General features: G+C 49.2%; 1 protein-coding gene across 2 annotated transcripts in view; it reads right to left on the reverse strand.

Annotated features, from left to right (window-relative positions):
• Positions 1–15,462: 15,462 nt before the first annotated feature.
• Positions 15,463–26,768, reverse strand: part of Ece1 (endothelin converting enzyme 1) — a 101,651-nt gene continuing 90,345 nt past the window's right edge. For both annotated transcript variants that reach the window (XM_038332337.2, XM_038332336.2), the window contains exons 15-19: positions 25,011–25,121; positions 24,194–24,261; positions 22,447–22,637; positions 18,043–18,138; positions 15,463–17,755 (exon numbers count right to left, since the gene is read on the reverse strand). In XM_038332337.2, coding sequence (XP_038188265.1) covers positions 17,579–17,755; positions 18,043–18,138; positions 22,447–22,637; positions 24,194–24,261; positions 25,011–25,121 — 643 coding nt within the window. In that variant the 3' untranslated portion in view covers positions 15,463–17,578. The remainder of the gene's footprint in view (positions 17,756–18,042; positions 18,139–22,446; positions 22,638–24,193; positions 24,262–25,010; positions 25,122–26,768) is intronic.

The raw sequence follows: 26,768 nt of genomic DNA on the forward strand, positions 1-26,768 counted from the left end.
TTAAATAAATAAAAAGGTGAATAGCACAGGAAGTTGTCCTCTGGCCTCCACACACATGAACACACATAAGATTGTGTCCTGGGCAGTGCTAGCAAATGCCTTTAATCCCAGCCTTGGGGGTAGGATCACAGAGGCAGGTGGATCTCTTGAGTTCTAGGCCAGCCTGGTCTACCAAGTGAGTTTCTCCAGGATGGCTAGGGTTACACAGATAATCTCTCCTCTCTCTCTCTCTCTCTCTCTCTCTCTCTCAAAAAAAAAAAAAAAGATTGTGTTCTGATTCCTACTACTGTGGTGGGTTTTGGGGCCAGGATATAGGTTAATATTTCTAGGGTTTTTTGTTTTTTGCTAGCTTACTTGTTTTTTTGAGAAAGGGTCTCAAAGCTCAGGCTTGCTTCAACTCTTTGTGTGCCTGAGGATGACCTTGAACTCCTGATCTTCTAGCCTCTACTGGGATTATAGGCATCTACCACTGTGCCCTGTTTGGGTTTTTTGCTTTTTATTTTTGGTTTTGCGAGACAGGGTTTTTCTGAATCTTTGGAGCCTGTCCTAGAACTGGCTCTTGTAGACCAGGCTGGCCTTGAACTCACAGAGATCCACCTGCCTCTGCCTCCCGAGTGCTGGGATTAAAGGCTTGCACAACCACCGCTCAGTACCTTTTTTTTTTAAGGCTTTCCCTGTAGTAGATACTTAACTCTGTAACAATTCCTGGGAGCCCCAGGTGCTCCCAGAAGGAGAAAAGAGCATCCAGATGGCATAGTCCCCACCACCTCTACCTGGCTGAGAGCCTCCATGGTTCCCAGCACCAAAAGGAAAGTCCTCTCCATCTCCTGGCCAGGACACAGCAGCTGCTTCCTACTCTGTCATCCTCAAGTGTGGATTCTCCACTCCTCCTCAGGCTTGACTGACTCCGGGGAAAATTCCCAGGTGGTCCTTAAATCCCCCAGATTCTCATTTCAGATTCTGAGACCTCGGGCTTTTTTAACCCAATCAAAATCTGTTCCCAGATGAAAAGATCTGACTTCTTGTTTACCCTAGGCTGATAGCAGATTGATAATTGCTTAATTGTTATTCTTTTCTGAGCTAGTTTCCTTTTTTTAATCTTAACAATAGCTACAAGCATCATGCAATTAGTGTGTGCCTGTTCTTTGCTAAGCATTTTGTGAGCATTATCAGTTTCAGACAGGGTAGATCCTGGAGAAAATGATGTTAAAGTGTAGATAAGATCCTGACCTCAGGTGATCAAGCAAAGGATGCTCCAAGAGCAAAGTCATGGAGATAGTTCTCTCTCCTTTCATCCAAGTGTGAGCCTTAGGGCCAGGGCTATAGTTCAGTGGTAGAACAAACGTCCTGGCTTCATCTTTGTGTGTGTGTATGTGTGGTTTTTCAAGACAGGGTTTCTCTGTGTAGCTCTGACTATCCTGGAACTCGCTTTGTAGACCAGGCTGGCCTTGATATCATTCCCCTGGCAACACTGTAAAATTAGCACTATACCTCATTCACCAGCAAAGAAATTAAGACTCAAGGACCTGAAAAGATAATTTGTATGGCTTCTAAGTGGACACCCTGGACTTCAAACCCAAGGCACTATTACTTCTTGATCTGTTAGACACCTTGCCTTCAGCATAACAACCCTCTCTCAACACAGATGCTGGCAAGAAAATCTGATTGGGTGTTAAAGAGAAGGTTCACAGGTTATGAGCACTAGTTGCTCACCTAGAGGACCCAGGTTTGATTCCCAGTACACATGGCAGCTACAATCATTTGTAACTCCAGTTCCAGAGAATCTGACGCCTTCTCCTGGCCTCCTTGGGCACCAGGCATGTACATGCACAGACATATATCAGGTAAAACACCCCAACACATAAAAAATATTCAAAGATCTGATTTCTTCACCTTGTCCATTAAGAACTTTCTATGAGGACAATTGAAATAGCTTAGTAAGTGTGGGTTCCTGCTGTCTGATGACCTGAGACTAGCCGGAACCTGCACTGTGGAATGAAGGTGGTAGGTCCAGGCCCAAATGTGGGAATGGGGGCCTCGTTGCCGGAGACTAAGGTAGCTACAAAGACTAAAGATTAGAAGAGGAGCCTGGATTCTGAAGGATCTTGGATTTAGGCTAAATCTTGAAGGGTGGGGGAAAGATTCATGGCATTCATGGAAGGCTCTTATTTTCATTTAAGTGTGTGTGTGTGTGTGTGTATCTGTGTATCAGTGTGTATGTGTGTGTGTGTTTACATGAATGCTGGTGCACAGAGACCAGAAGAGGACATCAAAAACCCTGGTGCTGAAGTCGACAGGCTTTTGTGAAGCCACCTGATATTAGTGCAGAGAATTGAACTCAGGTCTTCTGCAAGAGCTGTACACACTCCCAACCACTGAGCCATCTCCCAAGCCCCTAGAGAAAGATCTTAATCCCCTTGAAGAAACTCTACCTCCTAGAGTCTGGGGAATAAACATGGAGTGCTTCCCCAAGGATTCCCTGGTGCGCAGTCTTTTTTTTTTTTTTTTTTGGGTACACTTTAACCGTTATGATTCATTTATGCAGAGACATTTCATTGTCTTTTAAAAATCCCTCTGATGTGGCTAGTGCTCAAATGGAATATGAAATTTGAATGACTTAATAATTGTGAATTGCCAGAGGATTTTATGTTACCCCGCAGGAATCTCGGGCAACACAAGCCAGGCTCTGCCTCACCACACAGGAAGAAAGCAGGGCCAGAATATCTTAGAACAGGCAGACTTCATGCCCAAGAGGAGTGTTGTCGATTTGGATGGCCAGCAGCTATTCCCAGAGCCCACTGCACCTGTGGCAAATACCTGCATTTCCTGTGAGCAGAAAGAACACTCATTTTATGCATATTCTCAGTTAGGGGCATTGCTGTTTGCATGAACATGAACTGACCCAGGGTTCAGTGCCCAGGCTGCCTCTACCTCTAACTCCTGGGCTTCAATCCTGCCTCAGCCTTCCATCCAACCCTAGATGTAGCTTTTGTTCTTTCCTCCACCTCCTTTCCTGCCCTCCTCCCCAGCATTAGGGATGAACCCAGGACCTCATGAAAACTACCACTGGTTTACAACCCCGGCCCATTCCCTTTTGGGTGTGCTATAGAACTAGAGTTATAGATGGTTGTGAATCACTGTAGTCATTTGAATGTACTTGGCCCCCATAAGCTCATAGGGAGTGACACTATTAGGAGGTGCAACTTTGTTGAAGTAGGTATGGCCTTGATGGAGGAGGTGTGTCATTGTGGAGGCAAGTTTGGAGGTCTCATATATTCTCAAGCCACACCCAGTGTCTCAGACCACTTCCGTTTTGCCTTCTGATCAAGATGTAGCCAGTACCATGTCTGCCTGCACACCACTGTGTCCTGCCATGATGATAACAGACTAAACTTCTGAAAATATAAGCCACCCCAATCAAATGTTTTTCTTTTGTAAGAGTGTCATGGTGTCTCTATAACACTAGAAACCCTAACTAAGAAAGCCATTATGTGGGTGCTGGGAACTGAACCTGGAACCTCTGCAAGAGCAGAGCCACCTCTTAACAGCTGAGTGACCTCTCATCCCATCCCATCCCAGTGTGACGTCTTTCTGTTGTTTTTTTGAGACAAGGTCTCACTGTGTCACCCTGGTTGTCCTGGAACTCATTCTGTAGACCAGACTGGCCTCAGACTTAGAGATTTGCCTATCCCTGCCTCCCAAGTGCTGGAATTAAAGACGTGTGCCACCACCTCCTGTTATTTCCTAATTTAAAGCCCGTGAGGCTTGGTTCATAGAGTGCTGATGATATAATCCTTAAAAAAACAAATACCTTCCCAAACTATGTTGGCAAGCTAGAACTACGTGGTCCTTTTGTTTGTTTGTTTTTACTGGAGGAGCCAGCTTTTTGGCATAAAAACCAGCCATGTCAATGCCAAGAAATGCCATCTCCATTAGCCACAGAGGTTATGTGGTTATGTCACGAGGTTCATCTACTTGATACATACCAAGCTTTACTAAAAGCATGTTCAGTGCAGGCCTTGATGGCCCAAGATCTAAACACAATTAAGTGCAGACATGAAAAAAACCCAAAGGAAAGAAAAAGCATGTGGGAGGCAGAGGGAGGAGGATCAAGGGTTCACGGTGGTCCTCAGCTAGTCAGTGCTCCCAGGCCAGCCAGCCACATGAGACACTGACAACAAAACAAAGCTAATGTTGAGACATACTCTTGAAACTCCAGCCCTTGGAAGGTGGAGGCAAGACATTCAGGCATTCAAAGTCTTCCTCAGCTACCTAGCAAATGGAGGGTCACATAAGCATTCCTAGACCCCTGCCCCCAAAATCAGAGAGCTAGGGAGGTGGCTCAGCAAGTAGGGCCCTTACTGCGCAAGTGTGACTGAATTCTCACTGTAAGTCCACACAGAAGCTGGTGGGTGTGGCTGCCTTCCAGTGACCCTAGTGCTAAGAGTGGAGACAAAGGATCCCTGGGGCAAGCTGTCAAGAGAAGCCAACCCTGGGAAAGAGACACCTGGTGTGGCCCTATGGCTTGCATGCGAGCATGGGAGATGGGGGATTGGCGGACATGCATGTGTGCACATACATACCATGAAGTGAGAGGCTGGGGGGGGCGGGGCAGATGGTTGACAAAGACATTGAGATTGAGCTTTGTTGATATTCCAGAGACAGGAGGGCCAGCAAGTTTGAGGCCAGGGTGAACAGGGAAGTTGCCAAGTTATCTCCACCTCCTGAATTGAATGCTGGGATTGCAGGTATGTGCCATATAGCAGCCCACTACAGAGTCTGTGGTTGAAGGTGACAGATGAACCCACCTTCACCTCACGACAGAGCCTATGGTTGAAAGTGACAGGTGAACCCATCTTCTCCCTCCTTGTCTAGCAAATCACTCAACAGGTTCAGGTGGCAGTAGCTGGACCTGAGGACAAGGTGACCTGTGGCCATGCTGGTGCCAGGCTTCCTCCCTTGCACCAACCCCCTCACTTCAGCCCAGTGAAAGGTCTCTAGACAGCTGTGCCAGGGTATTTCTCTAAATGACAAGTTCATAGCATCTGGAATCTAGAAACCACATCCTTTGTCCTGGATGGTCCAACCCTCCCCTGACTCTTAACCTGAAACCATGTAAATATCTTGCCAAGCTGGATGCCTTGGGAAGACCCTGGATTCTATCCTGCCTCTGTCTAGTGACTGGAGGAGGAAGCTGGATTTCCAGATGCCCACAGCTGGAGCCAGGCTCCAGGCAGGCTCCAGCGATCTGATCTTCATGGGAGCTTGCCAGTACTTCCCAACACCTGGAAAGAGGCTGGGGGATTGCTGTGTTCTGCCACCAGCAGGAGAACAAACATAGCATTTACAGTTAGAATTAATTCTACGGTTTAATGTCTTTGGTTTCCCAAATTCAGCGATTCCCCCACCCCTCCTGTCTCTTTCTCCACCCTCATTACATGCTCTCTCTCCCACTGGAACAGAGAAGTTGAAAATCCCTGGTGCGCCGTGTGTACGCAGCTTAAGTGATAATAAAGTGAATCCAAATTGCTTGGCTAAACGCTCGTGACCCTGTCACATCTGGTTCTTGCCATCCTTGCTTCTTAATTCGTTCCCACCCACACTCTGAACACCCGCTTTCATTTGTTCCCAAGGCTTTCTATGCAGTTTCTCTCTCGTCCCCCACTCCACTAACTCCTGTTCATGGAGTACCTACAAGCTCCTATTTATCCTTCAAATCCCAACTCAGAGCCAGGCATGCACCTGTAACCCAGCACTGGGAGGGCACGACAGGCTTGCTAAGAGTCTCAGACCAGTTTGGGCCACATAGCAAATTCCAGGACAGCCAGGGCTACATAACAAGAACCTGTCCAGAAAAAAATTAGGAACTGAAACAAATTACGAACTAGTGTTACAGTCTTATAGGATGAATTTGCCTCAGTTTCTCCTCTTCCTTAGCCAGATGCAACTGTTCCGTCCCTTCTGCTTCTCCTGTGTTAGGATGCTATTTCTTGTGATTCTATTACACCGTAGTAATAAGGAACTTACACAACTCAGTGCATGGAAGATGGTAGGTACTCAGTAAATCTCTCTCTCTCTCTCTCTCTCTCTCTCTCTCTCTCTCTCTCTCACACACACACACACACATACACACACACACACACACACAGAGTCCCTAGACCAGATTGCCCTTAACCATCCCACCCCCATGTAGGTGAGAATCAACTTGAACTTTTGGTCCTGCCTCTGCCTCTGCCTCTGCCTCCGCCTCCTGAAAGCAGGGATTCCACCATGCTCAGTTTATGCAGTGCTGGGGACTGCATAGGCAAGCAGTCTATTGACCAAACTACAGCCCCAGCATGGTGAGTTGCTTTCTGCTTGTGAGACATGGTCTCACACAGCTCACGCTGGCCTTAAACTTGTTGTGTAGCCAAAGATGATGTTGAACCCCGATCCTCCTGCCTCCATCTCTAATCTGCTAGGATTCCAGGTATGTATACCCGGTTTCACAACTTCTTTGAACATAAAGAGAAACCTCTTATGCCTTTAATCCCAGCACTCAGGAGTGAACCCTTCTAAGGCTCTCTCCCAGGGGTCCGGGCTATGACTTTCACTTTTGTCACCAATGTCCAGAGGCTGACTCACTGGAACAGGAAGAAGGGCTCCAGATACCAGAGAGATGGTGATTCATCTTATGTAACTCTACTCTGGCCAATTTGGGGGACATCCTTCACTTGGAGAGGTGCGAGTCCTCTTCCTTCCTGGTGTTTGTGGAGTTCTTTCCTGCTGAGGAAACGGAGCCGGGTTCTTGGCACTGTGACCAGGGGCTATGGGATTAAGGCCCAGGCTTGACCTACTTCTGCAGCATAGGAAGTGGGTTTTAGAAAACTGTGGATCATGGCACCGAGCCCATCTCTGAGGCCGTATAGTTAAAGTGTTTCTCTCTCTGGACCTTGGATTCTCTCATCTGTCAGAAGAGGCCTGTGGTAGTCCTGACATTCCAGAAAAGTTATGAAAAGAAAGATCTAGCAAGATCCAGAGACATATAGGATGTTGTCAATAAATGAGGCACCCCGTCTTCCTGTTGGTGATGGTGCATGCCTTTAGTACCAGCACTTGAGAGGCAGGGGGATCTCTGTGAGTTTGAAGTTAGCCTGGTCTACAGAGCAAGTTCTAGGACAGCCAGGGCTACACAGAGAAACCCTGTAAAAAGAAGAGGAGGAGGAGAGGAAAGAAAAGAAAGGAAGGAAGAGAAGGAAGGAAGGAAGGAAGGAAGGAAGGAAGGATTACGGAGGATGAAAGATCATACGAACGGTAAGGAGACAAAGAAAAACGAAACGAAAGTTCGTGAAAGCGGCCAAAGTAGCTAAGACATCCACTACAGACAGAAATAAGACCCGAATGACACGAACAAGAAATCCTTCCCGCAGGCCCACTGGACCGGGCCGGCGGAGCCAGCCGACCGGATACCCGCCCGCCCCGCCATGCCCGAACTCACGCCCGCACGCCGGCCCGGGCCGTCCTGCGCCCTCCTGCCCTCGCCCGTAGCCTCCCGCCCGCCCGCCGCGCCGCCCGCCCGCCCCAGCCCGCCCGCCACGTTCCTCCGCGGCCCGGCTCGGCTCCCGGCGACCGCCGGCGTCACGACCGTGCCCTGCCCGTCCATCCTGGCCTCCGTGTCCTGCCCTGGAATAGAAGGTAAGGACGGATGTAATGGAAGGAGCAAAGTGCAGGTCTGACGCAGCCAGGTGGCTTGGGTTCCGATCTCTCAGCTCATTAACTGGGTGACTGCTGCCTCTGTCTTTTTCTCTGATAGAGTCACTCATCTCACCGGACTTCATAATGAAGTAGTGGAGAGTGCCCGGTGGGGACTGTGACTCATCGCTAGAGCGCGTGCTTAGCATCCACAAGGCCCCGGGGTGCAAATCAGTGAGAGTGTAAATCCTCACAAAAGCAGTGTGAACCAGCTCTCTTCCAGTCCAGCAAGCTCGCACACTGTCTTTATGAAACATCCTGCTAACCGCCCACGACCGGCTATGCCACTGGGACTCAGTTTCTCCAGAGAACATTTCGGTTTCCATTCCTTGCTGATTCTCACTCCAGTCCAGGCCTAGAATTGAAGGGAAACCTGACCTCAGTAAATGGACCCAGGTGCATGGCATGGCTCCAGTGTGTACCCCCAAAGTTCATGGACTGAAAACAGAACCCCCAGACATTACACTGATGGTACTTGGAGGGTAGAGGGTGGATCTTGCAAAGTAATGAGGAGCCAGTGAAGTCATGAGAGCGTGGAACCCAGTGATGGTGTTCGTGGCATAATGTACCCAGTCTGTATGTATGTATGTTCACATGGACATGCGTGTACAAATGTATGTGCACATGTGAGCGTGCACATGGAGCTAGAGATCAGCTTTGGATGTCATTCCTCTGCAGATACTCACCTTGTTTCATGAGACAGGGTTCTCCTGGGTCCTGGGCTCATGCATCGGCTAGGTGGGCAGGCTTCTGGTGACCAAGTCTACTTCTTCAGCACTTGGATTACAGAAATATACCATACAGCTGACTCTTTTACATGGGTGCCAGGGCTCAAACTCCGCTCCTCATGCTTTCAAAAGCAAGCACTTCACTGACTGAGCTGTTAATGGGTTTTTAAAAGAAGGAAGGAAGCAGCAGGGTAGATGGTTCAGTGGTTAAGAACATGTCCTGTTCTTGAGAGGACCCGACTTCAAGTCCTAGCCTCCACGTTAGGTGTTTCACAGGCACCTTCAACTCCAGCACCAGGGGACCTAGTGCCCTCTTCTGGCCTTCCACAGACACTCACCCACACGTGCGCTGGCATGCACATCATGATTAAAAGTAAAATATGTGGGTCAGGCATGGTGGCACATGCCTTTAATTCCAGCACGCAGGAGGCCAAGGCAGGCTGAGACTAGCCTAGTCTACATAGTGAGTTCTAGGACAGCCAGGGCAACAGAGTGTGACAAACCCCCCCACCCGGCTTTTGGAGTTTCTCTGTGTATCCCTGGCTACCCCGGAACCTGCTCTGTAGACCAAGCTGGCCTCAGACTCAGAGATCCTCCTGCCTCTGCCTCCCAAGTGCTGGAATTAAAGATGTGCACCACCACTGCCTGGCTTTTGAGACAGTTTCTAAAAATAAATAAATAACGCCGTCTGTGGTATCAGTTGCAGCAACAGTAAACAGACAAGGAAGATGTGCAAAGCCTGGGCTCCGGATCTGGATTTGAAATCTCAGCCTCGTACCTCTCTACCTAGCGGGCTCCTCTTCTCCAAACCCCAGGTTCCCATTGAGAATGATCATATCTATCTCACAGAGCCGACTTGAAGAGTACATGATCAGAGGCTTCATTCTGGGGCCAGGCCTACTGCCAGTGCTCAGGGAATAGCAATTTCCCTCCTCACCCTCTGGCATCCGGCTCCTTCCCCAAGCTGGCACTACACCGAATTCCAAGTGGCCACGGTGGCTATTATTTCTGAGAATACAACCCTTGGCTATTCTGTGTCTTTCCAGTCGCACCATCCTCCAGCCCTCAGCATTTCAAAGGAGGAAAAGCCCAAGTGTTGTGCCACGAGGTTGGCAAACATCCCAGAGAATCTGTGGGCCAGCCACTGAGCCTGACACTCAGCCCCTCAGTCTCATTCACCCACGTCTGACAAGGTCAATGAGGAAAGTACACAGCAGTGATCAAAAGGGCCGTCTAAAGCTCTCAGGGGCAACTCTCCACACAAAAGTGCATGCAGGGGGTGCTCCATCAAAGCTCCTCCACTCACAGACATCCATCAGGCCCAGAGATACCAAAATCTGGTTCCCATGACAACACTGTTGCAAATGTTATATATAAATGTGTGTGTGCGCGCGCCTGTGTGTGTGCTCCTGTGTTTACACAGTCACCCAGAGATGCACCGAAATAAACTCTTGGCACAGTCTCCCCCACCCACACTCCAAACAGGAAATAACCTGTGAGGATTGATTGCTGGCCGGCCAGTTTTTGAATAAACGGGCTTCCAAACAAAGGCTTCCCAGTGAGTGACAGCTGTTTCGGTGTGCATCTGCTTTGTCTCCTGCACCTGGAATAAAGCCATAAATCACTGTTGAAAGAATGAAGAAGTGTGCCGTGTGCCAGGGGTGGTGGTGAACGCCTTTAACCCCACACTCAGGAGGCAGAGGCAGGCAGATCTCTGTGAGTTCAAGGCCAGCCTGGTCTACAGTGTGAGTTCCAGGACAGTTTCCAAAACTTTCCAAAGCTACACAGAGAAACTCTGTCTCAAAAACAAAAACAAAACAAAACAAGCAAACAAAACCAGAAACAAACAAAAACCCCCCAAAAACGAATAAGTGATGGATAAAAAAGAAAAGAAAGCCAGGGGTGGTGGCACAAGACTTTAATCCCAGCACTCAGGAGGCAGAGGCAGGAGGATCTCTGTGAGTTTGAGGCCAGCCTGGTCTACACTACAAAGCAAGTTCCAGGACAGCCAGGGCTACACAGAGAACCCAAAAAAAGGGGGGCGGGGAGAGAGGACGACAATCGGGGCTATAAATGTCTCACTGAATGTCGAGTCACATCTAACCCATTCTGTTTTGTTTTGTTTTCCGATGGAGAGACTGAGGCTCACGAGGAAGATGGCGTTAAGTTGGGAGCATAGCCCCCCAGCCCCTGGCACCCATCCCAGCCAACCTGGCCTGGGAGTTGCATTGCTCTGGACACAAAATCCCAGCATGCCTGACCCCTCCCTCGTGGGGGGGTGTCAGGACCACCCCCACAGGGTATTTAAGTGGGCTCCCAGAGGAGAAACACGTGGTTTTCGTCTCTGCATGGGCTCCCTGCTGTCCTGTCTCCCCACCATGCACTTGGCCACCCAAGAGTGTCTTCTTAATAAAACGATGGGCATTTTGGTTCTGTTTGATTTGACCTGATTGGATTTCTTGCACCGGCACAGCTGCCCTTTTCTTCTTATTTTTTATTAACAGATGGAATTGCTAGGCATGGAAGAATCTGTAATCTCAGCACTAGTGGGGCAGAGGACCCGGAGAAGGGGGATTGCACATTCAAGACCACCTTAGGATAAACAGTGAGTTCAAGCGCAGCTTGTGACACAGTGAGATCCTCTCTCAACTGATGGATTAATTTAATGAAATAAACCATCCTGGAGAGAGCATGTCCATTGCACTCATGAACTCCCCTTAGCTGCGCTTACCTACACAGGATCAAGTCAATGCATCAGTCAGCGCTCTGGCAGGCCAGCACTAACTGGACTTGGTTACAAAAAACAAACCACCTGTCCTCCCACCAACCAACACAAAAGAAAAGGACACACGACAGGGAGAGTTTGGGGTGGGTGGACATGGCGGGGGAATATTATTCTCAGCTGTGTTGCTTCTGTTTATGCTGCGTTTGATTAACTGTGAAGCTGTGAGTCTTTGTCTGTCTAAAACACCCAGTGGTCCACTAAAGAGATGAACGCCAATAGAGAGGCAGGAGCAAGGACAGGTGGGGCTAGCAGGCAGAGGGGATAAATAGAAGGAGAAACTCTGGGAGGAGAGAGAATGAAGAGCACCAAGAGAACAAGGAGAGGAGGACATCACTAGGCCCCAGCTGCCTAGCGACACAGCAAGCCAGGGAGAAAGAAGGAAAGTAAGGTACACAGAAACAGAGAAAGATAAAAGCCCAGAGATAAAAGGTAGTTGGCATATTTTTTTTCTTTTTTTATTGATTTTATTGAACTACTCATTTTTCCATGATCCCTTCCCTTCCTATCCCCTCCCCTTCAACCCTCTCCCATGGCCCCCATGCTCCCAATTTACTCAGGAGATCTTGCCTTTCTCATTTGTATTAGATCCATGTATGTCTCTCTTAGGGTCCTCGTTGCTGTCTAGGTTCTCTGGGATTATGATTTATAGGCTGGCTTTCTTTGCTTTATGTCTAAAAACCACTCATGAGTGAGTATATATATATATATTTGTCTTTCTGGGTCTGAGTTACGTCACTCAATATGTTTTCTAAGGCTCCCAGCTGCTGCCCCAGCACCATAGGCTGTCATGCTCCCGGCCATGACGATCACGGACTAACCCTCTGAAACTGCAAGCAAGCCCCCAATCAAACGGTCTCTTTATAAGAGTTGTCTTGGTCATGCTGTCTCTTCACAGCCATAGAATGGCAACTAAGATGCCCGACTTGCTCCAGTACTTCCTTATCCAGCCCAGCACCCCTGCTTAGGGGTGGCACGACCACAGTGGGCTGCATCAAATTAGCAATTATGAAAAATGTCCTCCCCATGCCTGCAGGCCAATTTGATGGAGGCAATTCCTCAACTGAGGTCCCTCCTTCTCAGGTGACTCTAATGTCAACCAGGTTATGGTTAGGGGTTGGCATGGAGATTAAACTCAGGTCTGAAACGCTGAGTTCTGAGCCTCCATATTGGCCAGCCATGTCTAAAATGAGGGTGATGTGGAGCCTGGGCCTAGGTTATAACTTCTGTTCTTGTTACTGTTAAGGTTCAGAGATCAAAGTAACGTGCCCAAGCCAGGAAGTTGTGGGAGAGGAACGAGGGACTAGAACTCACATCTTCAGGCGCCTAGTCCACGATTACTTTAAGTGTCCGCCCTGCCATCAAATGTCTAAGGAGTCAGGGTGGGTCCTGCAGCTAGATTACCAGGATGTGGACCCAGGCCTGAGTCCTTTGTGTTTTGGCGCCATCTGGTGGTCATATGTGAACACTGTCGCAAGAAACTGCTTGCTTGAGCCCGTGTATGCCCTCTGAAGAACCGGACTTGGAAATGGTAGGTAGAGCCCAGACACAGGTTCCTTGCTACCCTGGGTGTGGCACGCACCCCACTTTCCATGCTCCCTGACTGACTGCTGTCTCCATTTCTATTCCAGTCACCTGCCACTCCAGTCTTCATGCAGCTCCAGAAACAGCTGTGAAGAACCTTTCAAAGCTGGGTCAGGTGTGACGGCACACACCTTTAGACTCAGTGCCCAGGAGGGAGAGGCAGCTGAATCTCTGGGGCTTGAGGTCAGCCTGGTCTACATACCTAGTTCCAGGCCAGCCATGGCTATCTGAGAACCTGCCTGAAAACAAACCCCCGAGAGCCTGCTTAATATGCCGCTACCACCACGTTTGGCCTTGGTTTTGTTTTTAAGACTTTTAACTCGTGGGTATGTGTGAGTACCTGTATGTATCTGTGTGCCATGCGTACCTGTTCTCCCAGATGTAGATCCACTGCTTGATCAAATCCCACATCCTCCCTTACACGGTGCCACTGCCTCAGATGTGACTTACTTACCTTTACCATGACGTGCTCACCTGGCAGGGTCAGAAGACACACCATGATGTCCAGGGTTCCACCTGGTGCACACCTGTAGTCTCCACGCCTGGGAGGTGGAGGCAGGAGGACCAGGAGTTTAAGATCGGTCATCCTCAGCTACGTAGCAAGTTCAAGGCCAGCCCGGGCTACCTGAAATTCTGTCTTAAATAATGAGAACATAACATAAAACAGAATAGTCCTCGGTACTGCTGTGCATTTTCTCACCAACATCAGTCAGCTTAACAAATTCTGTCTAAGATGACAATGTATCAGGCAGGTGGTGGTGGCGCACCCTGTAATCCCAGTACTTGGGAGGCAGAGGCAGGTGAATGTCTGAGTTCAAGGCCAGCCTGGTCTACAGAGTGAGTTCCAGGACAGCTGGTGCTACACAGAGAAACCCTGTCTCAAAAAACAACAACAACAAAAACAAAAGAGGTTGGTGCGGAATACTACTCTAACTAGGTGAGGGTGTGCTACGTTTGCTTATACTGCATCTGTTCAGCTACATAAAGATGTGTTGCTGTTTTATCTTGCCCACCTAAGGCACCTGATCGGTCTGAGGAAAAGCTGAACAGCCAATAGCCAGGCAGTAGAGGAACAGGCAGGGCTGAGACAGTAAAGTCAGATGGAATCTGGGGTTGGGAGAAGAGAAATGAGAAGAGAGAACTAGGGAGAAAGAGAGGGAGACACCTGGAGCCAGCCAGGCAGGGAGCCGCTAGCTAGATATGGAGGAAGAAGCAGTAGAGTAGTACATGAGAGAGAGGGGGTGGGGGGAATAAAGGTAAAAGGCCTGAGGCAAAAACATCAATGAAGAGAAACAGGTTAAGTTACAAGAGCTAGCAAGAAACAAGCATAAGATAAGGCTGGGTATTTATAATTAAGTTTCCACATCACGATTTGGGAGCCGGTTGGTGGCCCAAGAGGAAGCCTGTTACGATGATGTGGTTTAGTGGCTATAGTGCCCACCAGCACCGGCGGTCTAGCCCAGAACCACACCCACCTGCATACACACTCTTTCAGATAATTCTGTTGGGATTTCGCTTGTGAGAATGCTGGTGCTGGGATTACAGGTTAGTGTGGGGGAACATCTGGAGCATTTATGGTATGTGTGTGGCCAGGGGATGCATCTGCGCTTACTCTCATCACCAGTGAAGCGGTACAGTTCTTTGTGAAGTCATTTGTCCGTAGGCCCATTGCTGTGCTGGTGTCTATGAGCCCTGAACGGCTCCTCTAATCCCCCGGTGCACAGTATACCCTGCTGGCTCTCTGGCTCATAGTTAATGACGTCAGATCGCTTACGTTTTCAGTTCTTCTGAAGACACAGCTCTGTTGTCTCCACCATCCTCAGCGGGAAGGGCAAACACCAAATAGCCACGCAGGAAGTTCAAGTCCTACGTGGGGAGGGGCACGGCTAAGGATGGCAAGGATGTATTGTTTTCAAAGAGAAGGGAAGAGAGGAGATGTGGGGGCTCTGAGCCATCTCTCCAGCCGCTTGTCAGATTTCAAGTTATCCCAACTACCTTTTGCTTCTGGGCTTTTGTCTATCTCTATTTCTGGATACCTTTCTTACCTTCTGACTCCATGACTTTGCTGTGTAGCTGAGTGGCTGCCCCTGATGTCCTCCTCTCGCTCCTCTTTCTCCTTGTTTCTCCTTCTATTTATCCTCTCTGCTGGCCTGCCCCGCCTACCCTTGCTCCTGCCTCACTACTGACTGCTCAGCTCTTTATTAGATCATCAGGTATTTTAGACCTGCAGAGAACCACAGCTTCAGTTAATCAAGTGCAGCCTAAACAAAAGCTACACACCGGGCTGGACAAGAAGATGCATATAAAACTGCTGGCTCGCTCTTGAGCCTCTTTGAAAACCCTTGTTCGACCCAAACATCTCAGACTGGAAAGTCCTTTGCTCTAAGACAATGGAAACATGACTTTTCAGTGTATGTGCACGCATGTAAGCATGTGTGTGGTGGGGGCACAGTTCTCACCAACAAGGGGTACTCACATGAGCACCTCCTTGAAGGAGTGGCCAGGAGTGGGCACGGGAAGCAGTAACTTGGGTCTGAGACTTCTACAAGGGTGGGGAGCTTTGGTTGACCAGGGTCCTTCTCATGGTCCTACAGGACACACATCTCCCAAGAAGGACGGACACTCAGACACACGGCGCTTGGTACAAGAACTTTATTGTAATTACAAGAGTGCCACGCCAAAACTACAGTAGCACAAACATAATAATACAAAAAATAGATTCCCCAGCTCCAAACCCCACGTTCTGTACCCGCAGGGAAGCTCCCAGCATTGAGAGGAGGGGTCTTTCTGAGAGCAGCAGCCCTTTCTCACTTCAGCTTTTCTCAAATCTCGGGGGGGGGGGGCAGGCTGCTGCTTTTACACCCACCTATCCTTGCTCAGCCTGGGCTTTCCTGCTACGGCTGCCTTGCACACCCTGAGCTGACTCCCAGCTGAGGACCCTGCTTCTACATACGGGTGCTGGACTCTTTCCAGGACTGCCTCTCCACAGGAAGGCAGGACGGAAAGGGGCAGGGGCCCGGAAGGTCCACCTTTACGTGGCAGGACATGGCTCCAGCACCTTCCTGCTTCCTGTGCTACCTTTCTCTGAAGAGCTACGAGACCTTGACCAAGCTTACAGGAACCAGGAACTTTGTCAGGGGCTAGCTTGCAGCTCCCTGGCCAAGAGCTAAGGCTAACCCTAAACTGGCAGGACAGAGACTACGTTTCTGAGCTTCTTGGCAGAGGAAGAATATGGTATTGGGGGGGGGGGTTGCTGTGAGACGTGGGGCATGGCCTGCCAGGTGGCGGGTGGTACCCCTGGGCTCCCTGCTCACAGGTCTGGGGGCCTGCCCCCCTACAGCAATCATGAGAACCACAATACACACCACCTAGTGGGGACCCACACATCTACTACTGGGTGATGCTGTCGGGCAGACGACTTCCCTGTAGCCCAGATGGGGCTGGGATCCTTCCATTCTCAGCCTCCTCTGGCTCACAGACCTCCCCCCCAAGTGAGAGGAAATCCCCCACTTATAAGAAGAACTGGTTTAATTCAACTCGAGGGCCACGGGAGGCTGGAAGTCTGAGAGGGATCAACAGCTCCCAACACTGGACATCTGGAACAGCTGCTCTGTAGGCAGGCTGGGACGGCAGCCCTGGGGTCCTGGGTGATGTGCTGTGGTAGTGGCTTCTAGTCAGGTGCTGCCTCCTTGGTGGAACTCAGGAGCAACAGCCTCAGTTAAGGCACTAGAGAACAGGTCCTGGGAACCAGGCCAGGGCAACTCTGGGCTACAGAGCTTGGAGGGAGAACTGAACTACTTCCTTTTTTCCTTTACCTTGGTGCCAAGCGTCAGTGAGGCAGATCACTTCAAAATGTTGGAATTGCTACAGAGTGGCATCCGATCCCCAAGGCCAGAAGAGGTGGGACCAGAAGAAAGACATCTTTGGAGAAGAGTGTGGGTCATGGGACTCAGCCTTGAGGGGCTCCTATGGTTTAGTCCAGGCTGCTCGGGTACCCCCATGGGAGAGCCCTACTCTGCCCTCAGGCTGCCTCAGCTATCAGCTCTGGGTACCAGACCATCCTTGTTGGGGTTCCCACGGTTAGATTCCAGAGACAGGGCAGGTGAGCTGAGAAGGGTCATGCCCAGAAGGGAGGTCCCTCAGTTGGCTCCTCCCTCGTCCTGGTCCCTATGTCTCCTGTCTGCACGGGTGACTGCAGAAACAGTCACACCAACAATGGGCTAATGTAGCGTTCAGTATAGGGGCTTGCTCAGCAGCCTGGGGTCCCCTGGGGTAAATCAGTGGGGCTTCCTTTGTCCACAGGTTATTTAGAAAAAGAGAACATAATAAATATACTAATCTTTCCTTTTTTTAAAAAAAAAGTGTTTTAAATGCATTTTTCCCTGAAGATTTCCAGTGTATTCCATAATGCTTAAAAAATAGTCTCCCCAAAAATATATCTTTAAAGCATTTGACACAGTGGTATTGTGGTATAACTGGCATTGGATGTGGGCGAGGGCTATGTCCCGTTGCCGTTGTCAGTGTGAGGCCCACCAGCTCGACACACAAACGCCCTCTAGCATCCCACATGGGTGCCAGGGCTTCACAGGGGTCAGATCTTGGGTTTGAGTGATGGACCGTCACCATAGGCTTAGACGGGATGGCTGTATACCCTCCAGGGTGGGGAAGGGGCCCTAGGCAGCTGAGGGGCTAGGCCAGGAGCTGGCTGCGGGCCCCTTCCCCTCTTCCACGTGTGCTTTCTGTGCTGCAGCCCTTACCAGACTTCGCATTTGTGATGAGGGTTCATGGGGGACCCAAGAGGGCAGTGAAAGTGTTCTGAGAATTCCTTGGAGTTAGAGACGGAGCCGATGACCCGGAAGCGGGAGGGGCTGTGTGGGTCGGTGATGAGGCCTTCATGGGAGCTCTCAGGTGTGCGGACGGAGCACCAGACCTAGGGGAGGGGTTAACAAAGGGAATCTGGGGTTACCATGGGGCCCTGAAGCTGCTCGATTGGTCCTACCATGACAGCAACAGCATGAGCCTCAGATCTCGGGGAGCCAGGAAGACCTCTAGGTGGATTTCTGCCCCTCCGTGCACCCTGTCTTCATGCAGGGGAATGTCCCAAAGATAGTCTGCTGATTTAGGAAGGTGCCATTTGTGAGGAACCTGCCTTTGGCTGTGGAGCTCTTGTACATGCCCACGATGGAACACACCTGCCTTGCCTCCCAGTGAGCTCACCTGTGCAAATCCCAGGAAGAAGAGCTGGTTGTTGGTGAGACCCAGGGTGGGCAGCGTCTGCTCGGCTCCATTTTTCTTCACCCAGTTCTGGTAAGCCTGGGAGGAGAGAAAAGCAGAGGTGAGACACGATATAGGTGAGGGTAGGTCCCTTGTGGAGGTTCAGGGAAGCCCTACTACCGGGGCAGAGGTGGGCACCCGGGTGTCAGGGTCCTTCTGTGTTCTCATTCAACCCGATGGCCTAAAACACACACCCTGTCAGGCCAGTTGTTAACTGCATGCTTTCCACTCCAGTCTCTTCCCCACGTACACCTCAAGATCAACACAGCAGGAATGGGATAATAGCTCTCCCCACCCCCACATCCCCGTGCACACACAAATGCACACCAAGCCTTCCCATCATAGTCAGCAGGAACCCTCCCCAGCTGCTCAAGCCCAAAGGCTAGATAGAGCTCTTCTTTGATCCTTTGCTTGCTTCTTCTTCCCTTCCTTTTTTTTTTTTTGTTTTTTTGTTTTTGGTTTTTTTTTTTTTTTTTTTTTTTTTTTTGAGACTGGGTTTCTCTGTATCTTTGGAGCCTGTCCGGAAACTCACTCTGTAGACCAGGCTGGCATCAAACTCAGAGATCTGCTGTGGGATAATACTCTGTCCCCAGTAAAGATTTGTCACTTGTAGTGGTTTAATAAGATGCTGATCGTCCAGTAGCCAGGCAGGAAATATAGGCAGGGTGACCAGACTAAAAGAATTCGGGGAAGAGGAAAGGCAGAGACGCAGTCACCAGCCAATCATAGAGGAAGATGAGAATAATGCCTCGCTGAGAAAAGGTACCAAGCCACACGGCTAAACACAGATAAGAATTATGAGTTAATTTAAGTTGTAAGAGCTAGTTAGTAATAAGCTTGAGCTAATAGGCTAATCAGTTTATAATTAAAATAAGCCTCTATGTGTTTTGTTGGGACTGACGGCTGTGGCACTGGGAAGGACAGAAACACTGTGCTATGCTACAAATGGCACCAACGTGAGGCAACTATATCTATATAAAACCTGAGAAAGCTTGGGGAGGAATTCTAGACACAAAAAGAACAGAGTCAAGCATTCTGGTGGCGGCACTTTCTTGGCTGAGCTCTATTTGCTAAAGGCAAGCACATCTCCTTTAAGAGAAGATTCATGACTCAGTATTAGCAGCATAAACTGTGCAGCTCTTTTAAGAGGCCCTGCTACCAAACACTTACATGGTGTTTAGGAGCAGCCACTGGCATGCTTCTTGGTGGTGGCATGGACTGAGAAACTCTACAGAGTTGTGGTAAAAAAAAAAAAAATATGGCTCCCACCAGTACCTCCATCATGAAGCTAATCTCTCAGGAAGCCAAGGAGTGGGGTGGATCCAGTTGCCAAAGCTGCAGCTTTAATCCTCTAACCGTATCACTTTGCAGACTAAAGACTCGTGGTCAGAAAAAGATACATAGTAAATACAGATTCAGGGGGGGAAACACCTCTAAACGGTTTACAGTGTGTTTAAAAATATACATAGCCTTGTTTATGTGTTTAAAAATATACATAGCCTTGGCAGAGAAAGAAAAAAGGACAGAGAAAGTCCTTAAAGAAACATAGTTAGGTGTGGTAGCACACACCTTTAATCCCAGAACTTGGAAGGCAGAGGCAGGTGGATCTCTGTGAGTTCGATGTCAGCCTGGTCTACAGAGTGTACAGAGTGAGATCCAGAATAACTAAAGAACACAAAGAAACCTTGTATCAAAAATACAAACAAACAAACAAAAAAAAAACCCCAAACCTAACAACAACCCAAAAATTAAAAATAAAGAATTTTTAAAAAGCCACACATAAAGAGTCTGGATACTGTATATTATTGTGTTGTCTTTGAATTGTTTGCTGAGAAAGGAGCAACAGCTGCTAAAAGACATTTGATTATAAATGCTGAAGGATTAACCCAACCCATATATTTTGAAAATGCCTTGACTTCAAACCTTAAGTCAAAAGATATATTACTTTGGAGAAGAGGTTTTGTTTTTGTTTCTACAGGAAATGAGAGGTTGTAGATTCATTCTGGGTTTAGAAAAATCAGGTTTGATTGAGGAATAGCCCTGGAAAAAATCTCCAATGGAAACAGATGACCCAGATGATCCAACATCTCAGAGCACCTCTGTTGCAGTTTCCTCTGAGTTCTACATCCAGAACAGCTTCAAGACTGCTGGCTGAGATGATCCAGCCTCACAGACTACTCCAGTCAGGATTGACCATAATGCTAAATTTTCTTTAGGCTCCCATAAGATTATCAGTGCCTCCAATCAGTAGGAAGTAGCCTAGAAAACTATGCCCACATTCCCAAAAAATGGATTATGGATGTTTGTCTTTGTTTAGTGTGTTGGTTACAAGTTGATAATGGTCAGGAAAAAGGCAAAACAAAGGAGATTAGATTTAGAGTTCTTGTTTCGAAAAGAAAAAAGGGGAAAAGTACTGTGGGATAATACTCCTGTAAAGATTTGTCACTCATATTGGTTTAATAAGATGCTTATTGGCCAGTAGCCAGGCATGAAGTAAAGGCAGGTGGCCAGACTTGGAGAATTGGGGGGGGGGGGGAGGCAGAGATTTTGGAATCACCAGCCAGACGTAGAGGAAACAAAATGAGAATGCCTCACTGATAAAAGGTACCAAGCCACATGGCTAAACATAGACAAGAATGACAGGTTAAGTTGTAAAAGCTAGGTAGTAATAAGCCTGAGCTAATAGGACAACCAGTTTATAATTGAAATAAGCCTCTATGTGTTTTGTTGGCACCGAATGGCTGCGGCACTGGGCAGGACAGAAACCTTGTGCTACAGAGATCTACCTGTCTCTGCCTCCTGAGTGCTGGGATTCTGAGATTAAAGGTGTGTGCCACCACTACCTGGCACCACCCTCTTTTTAAAAGTAATTTTTACTAAAGTTTTTTTAGATTTATTTGCTCTAAGAATCTGAGTGTTTTGCCTGCATGTACGCGTGTGTATTGTCAGAAAAGGGTATCAGGATACCCTGGAACTTGTGTAATGGATGGTTGTGAGCCATTCTGTGGGTACTGCAAACCAAACCACTTTTTTTGGTAACCCAATTATGCAGTTCTCAAGCATGAAGTTTATTGACAATAACATCATGTTGCAATGTCAAAGATTGGCCGCCCCGGTAGGCTACAATTCAAATGTCATTCCTTCTAGAAGGCCATCTTTGGACCCAACAATCCATCACTGGCTCCATTCAATGTTCTTTGCACAATCAGTAACACACAGGTTCTTCCTTCTGTTGTCAGGCTCTCTGTGCTTGCCTTCTGCCCCCGGTTCACGTCACAGGCTGGGCAGGAGCAGCTCCCACCTGTCAGCTACACTCTGTAGCAATTCAAGTGCAGCACAGGTGGGCAGAAAGCTCCTAATACATGCCTGCTGGCAGACAGATGTTAGGCCAACTGTAAAATGCTACTGAACTCAGTTTCCAAATCTGCAAAATAGAGATTCAGTGCTGCTATGGAACAATCTTTGTACACTGTAAATAAGTATTACTCTCATTGGTTAATAAAGAGCTGACTGGCCTAGAGCTGGGCAGGAAGAGATTGGGTGGGAGAGCCAGACTAGGAGGACACTGGGAACAATAATGGCGGAGTCTCAGGAGTCATGAGGAGATGCAGAGAAAGCAGGAGACGAATTTGTCATCCTGAGAAAAGGCACTGAGCCAGGTGACAGAGCATAGATAAGAAATATGGGTTAATGTAAAATGTAAGAGTTAATAAGCCTGAGCTATTGGTTGAGCATTTATAACTAATGCTCTGGTTATCTGGAGGGTGGTTGGCAGGACAGAAAAGTCTGCCTACATGAAGCCAACACCAAGTCTTGAACTTGCTGGGGATCCCGAGCCTGCTCGCAGAATGGTCCCAGTAAACATTACTTTTCGGCATGTCTGCCAGAAGCCTACCTGTTCTCGGCCAGCTCTCTTTTCTACTTAACTGACATCTCCGAGTGCCTCTCTGGATCAGGAGCGGGTCCCAGGCACCTGGCTGTTCTTTCCCAACAGCCCATTGGTGCAGCTGTGAGTTCTCAGCCACACACTTGGGTCAATTATGCTAGCCCTGAGACTCGAACCCAGAACTCTCTCAGTTCAGTTGGGATTTGACATGAGGTGTCCCCCATAGGCTCATGTGTCTGAACACTTGGTTACCAGGTAGTGGTACTGTCTGGGACTGCTGTGGAACCTTTAGCAGGTGGCATCTCACTGGAGGACTCCAGGCTTTACAGTTCACTTCACTTCCTATTTACTTTCTCAACCCTGACTGCAGAAGCTATGTGGCTCCTGCCACCATGCCTTCCCACCACAACAGAGTACCTCCCATTGCAAACCAGGACAGTGCCCACGGGGAGCAGACATACCCGGTAGGCGGCCTTAAGTCCCCCATTGTCGGCGATGTTCTCCCCGAGGGTGTGCCGGCCGTTCACGGGCTCCCCGTTCACGCTGTAGTTGCTGTATTGCTGCACCATGCACTCGGTCTGCTGCTTGAACGCCTCCACGGACGAGTTCTTCCACCAGGGCCGGAGGTTCCCGTCTTTGTCATACTCCCGACCTGTGGAGGAAGGAGAGTGGTCACATAGAGGGACCTGTTGCTACTCCTCTGCCACCCTCTGGTGTGGGAGAATTGTCTGTATTCTGTCAATCATGTTTTAAATAAACGCTGACTGGCCAGGCAGGAAGTATAGGCGGGTCAACCAGACAGGAAGTAGAGGCAGGGAGATGAGAACAGGAGAATGCTGGGAAGGAGGAAGCCCATTCCCCCCATTTCCTGCCCAGACCACCGAAAGACAAGATGTAACCTGCCCGACTGAGAAAGGTACTGAGCCATGTGGCTAACATAGATAAGAACTATGGGTTAATATAAGCTACAAGAGCTAATAAGATTGAGCTAATGGGCCAATCAGTTTTATAACTTATGGAGATCTCTGTGTGATTTTCTTTGGGGCTTGCCGGGTGTGGGGTACTGGGCAGGACAGAAACCCCAACAAGCAGGCCCCTTCATGTTACAACCCTCCAGGCCATGTGACTGAGGCTTGGCCAGTCAACCAGAGACCACATGAGAAAATGGTCCAGGCCACTGATGGTAAGTTCCAGGGCACAGAAGACTGGGGCTGGTTTTTAACACTGACAAAGAGTCCCTAACCCCAAGGAACAGACTCCTAGCCAGGGCTAGCAGTGCCAGGATCACAGGTAGGCCCCAGATTTTCCCTCTGGGCAAAGGGGTTCCCAAGGCAGGAAGCAATAAGTGGGATTCTGGCTTTTAGCTAATGGTAAGGGCTTGACTGCCATTTCTCTATGGTCAGACCAGAGAAGTTTCTAGAATGGTAGAATGTGGAATATTCCTTTAAACAATGTCACTGTGACTGGTTTAATAAAGAAGCTGAATGGCCAATAGCTGGATAGGCAGAGGTAAGGTGGGACTGGCAGACAAAAAAGAGCTAGAAAAAAGAAGAGACCGACTCTCAGGAGTAGCAAGGAGACCAAGAGAAAGCAGAAGAACGTGCCATACTGAGAAAAGGTACTGAGTCACGTGGCAGGCGTTGAGAGGAATATAGGTTAATTTAAGTTATAAGAGCTAGTCAGTGACAAACTGAGCTACCAATCAAGCATTTATAAATAGTTAAGTCTCTGTGTAGTTATTTGGGAACTGGCTGGTGGGACAGAAAAATTCTGTCTACAGTAGAGAACTGTACACTCCCTGCCGAACACTATTGCTAACCTCTAAGTAAGAGCAGGGGCTTCAAAGTAAGCACAGACCTTCCCACCATTACACGAAATCCTCATGTTCACAGCAGAGAGAAGAGGCGTGGACAGGAGATGGGACTGGCTGAAGCTCATACTGAAGGCAGCGGAGCCAAAGCTTTGAACACCAACACCCATCCTTCTTTACTAAGAACCTCAGCAGAGAAGAGACCAGGAAACAGACAGGGCGGGCAGGAAGCAGACAGGGCAGCCAGTGAAGCAGCCAGGACAGCCAGGGAAGCAGACAGGGCGGGGGCAGGAAGCAGCCAGGGCAGACAGGGAAGCAGACAGGGTAGGCAGAGAGCAGACAGGGCGGGCAGCAAACTGGCTGGTTCTACCAAAATGGGGGCCCCACGTCATGTGTACCTTGATCGTCGAATGCGTGCGTCAGCTCATGGCCCACAACAACACCAATGCCACCGAAGTTCAAGGCGCTAGAGGAGGGTGAGGAGTACAGGTGAGGGTGACTCCCACTATGTGACCTCTGGTCTCAATACCCAGTAGGGACCCACAAGGCTTTCTGGGAATGTGGCCCCTGGAGATAGGAGGGGGCTGGGCAGAGTCAACCACAGCGGACTCTGCCCTCTGGGAGCCATGCATGTGTAAGTCACCTCAGCAGAGTTGGGTCTTTTTTTAAATTGATTTTTACTGAGCTCTACATTTTTCTCTTCTCCCCTCCCTGCCTCTCCCCTCCTCTTCAACCATCTCCCAAGGTCCCCATGCTCCCCAATTTACTCAGGAGATCTTGTCCTTTTCTACTTCCCGAGTTGGGTCTTAATACTCATGAATGGCTGGGGGCCAGGTCAGCCTCTGCCTAAGTGTCACGCAGTGAATATCCAGCCCGGAGTTCAGATCCAGGACGGTGCCTTTCAAAGCCTGCCTGCATGAGATATGGGCATAATGTCTACCCTCCAGCTGTGTTTTAAGATGCTGTCCAGAGAGAACCTGATCCTGTGACGTGCTCCTCCAAGTCCCACCATGTGGGGACATGCAGAGCCAAGAGAGGCCAGGAGGGAAGGGCCGGGGTCACAGAAGCTGTTTCGTCCACCATCTCTGTCTCCCTATCCCAGGCCTCCTGGCACCCATGGCTGACTAAGTGGTCGGCTATGGGAGCTGGGCCAGACTGGACTAGGGGCTGATGAGGCTGGCGAATGGTGGTGTCAGAGAACCTGGCATGACCTACTTGGGCGAGGAGCGGGTATAGAACGGTGCCTGCAGGATTCCAGCTGGAAACACGATCTCGTTCTTGGTGGGGGAATAGTAAGCATTCACCATGGGCGGGGTCATACTCCACCTGCAAGCCACAAGCACACATGAGATCTCTGGCAAACTCGGTAGAAGGGGAGGTGGGCAGGACTTAGACACCACTGTCAAGGGGCTGAGCTGGGTGGTGGTGGCACACGCTTTGATCCCAGCACTCGGGAGCCAGAGGCAGGCGGATCTCTGAGTTTGATGCTGGCCGGCCTACAGAGCAAGTTCCAGACAGCCACAGCTATGTAACAGAGTGACTCTGTCTCAAAAAAGGGAACAAACAAACAAACAATGTAGATTCTGGGGCCTAGAAATGTAGTTCAGAATGGTAAAGTGCTTGTCAAAGTTGTACAAAGCCCTGGGTTTGGTTATACGCTGCATAAACCAGGGTAACAGTATATGCCTGTAATCACATCATTCAGGAGGTAGCGTTCAAGGTCACCCTCTACTGATGTGTCACACATCTGAGCACACGGTTCAAAAGCCTCTATCAGCAGTTCTCCGCGTGCCTTAAGGGCCACCAGGGCCTCCCCAGCAGGAACGCTACCAAAACCAGATCAATATTGTAGGGATACTTTGTGTTTTAACAGATGAAGCTTGCCTGAAGATCAGAGTGCAGAGCTAAGCCACCAGGGGCCAGGCAGTGGTGGCACACACCTTTAATCTCGGGACTTGGGGGACAGACGGATCTCTGTTAGTTTGAGGCCACCCTGGGCTACATGAAATTGATCCAGTCTGAAAGAGAAATGGAACCCAAACAAAGGTGACTCCAGCACTTGGGATCCCACGCCTTTAAGGCCAGCACTAGGGAGATGGGGACAGGAGTGCTGTGGTTGGGCTGGGAGAGGAACATGAGGCGGGAGGAGACAGGAGCTCAGAGCAGTCTGAGATGCTGTCTGAGGGCAGGATCACCCTTCGGTCTGAGCATTGATAAGGTAAGAACTCTAGTGTCTGGCCGCTCTGCTTCTCTGATCCTTCAGCTTTCACGCCCTGGTAGCTGACTCTGAGTTTTTATTATTAAGAACAATTAGAATTCGAGATACACAACACAGCTGGGGATGGTGAGATATGCCTGAAATCCCAGCACTCAAGGTGTGGAGGCAGGAGGATGAGAGCAGGAATCCAAAGTCATCTTCAGCTGATGTGAGGTCAAGGCCAACTAGGGTGACATGAAATCCTGTTTCGAAAACACCGAGGTGGGGTGGGGGGGGGAGACTGGGGAGATAGATGGTTCACTGGTGAAGAGCTGGCTATGCAAGTATGAAGACTGAAGTTCAGGTCCCCAGCAGCCATGTAAATGCCAGGTGGCATACACAAGGTGGCTGGCCTGCAATTCTAGCACTTGGGAGGCAGAGACAGAGAACCTTGGAACCAATGTGTTAGCTAGATTAGTGACTCTGGCTGAAGCAGGAGACCCTTCCTCAACAGAGGAAGTAGAGACCGACTGAGGAAGACACCCACATTTGCCCTGGGTGACTTCAGAGGTGCACACGCTCCCACATGTGCTCACACTCATGCAAACACGCACACACCAAAAACAAACCAGAAAAATCCACAATCAAAAAAAAGAAACAACGCCCCAAGCCCATCAAGCCACCGCCCTTGAGGGGTATTATAGCTGCTGAGTCCATTAAACCCAGACATCCCCCTCCTCCCAGGAGCCTCTTAATTTTCTGTGTGACCCATGGGA

The sequence above is a fragment of the Arvicola amphibius genome, chromosome 6 (genome assembly GCF_903992535.2).
Source record: "Arvicola amphibius chromosome 6, mArvAmp1.2, whole genome shotgun sequence".
NCBI classification, from domain to species: Eukaryota; Metazoa; Chordata; class Mammalia; order Rodentia; family Cricetidae; genus Arvicola; species Arvicola amphibius.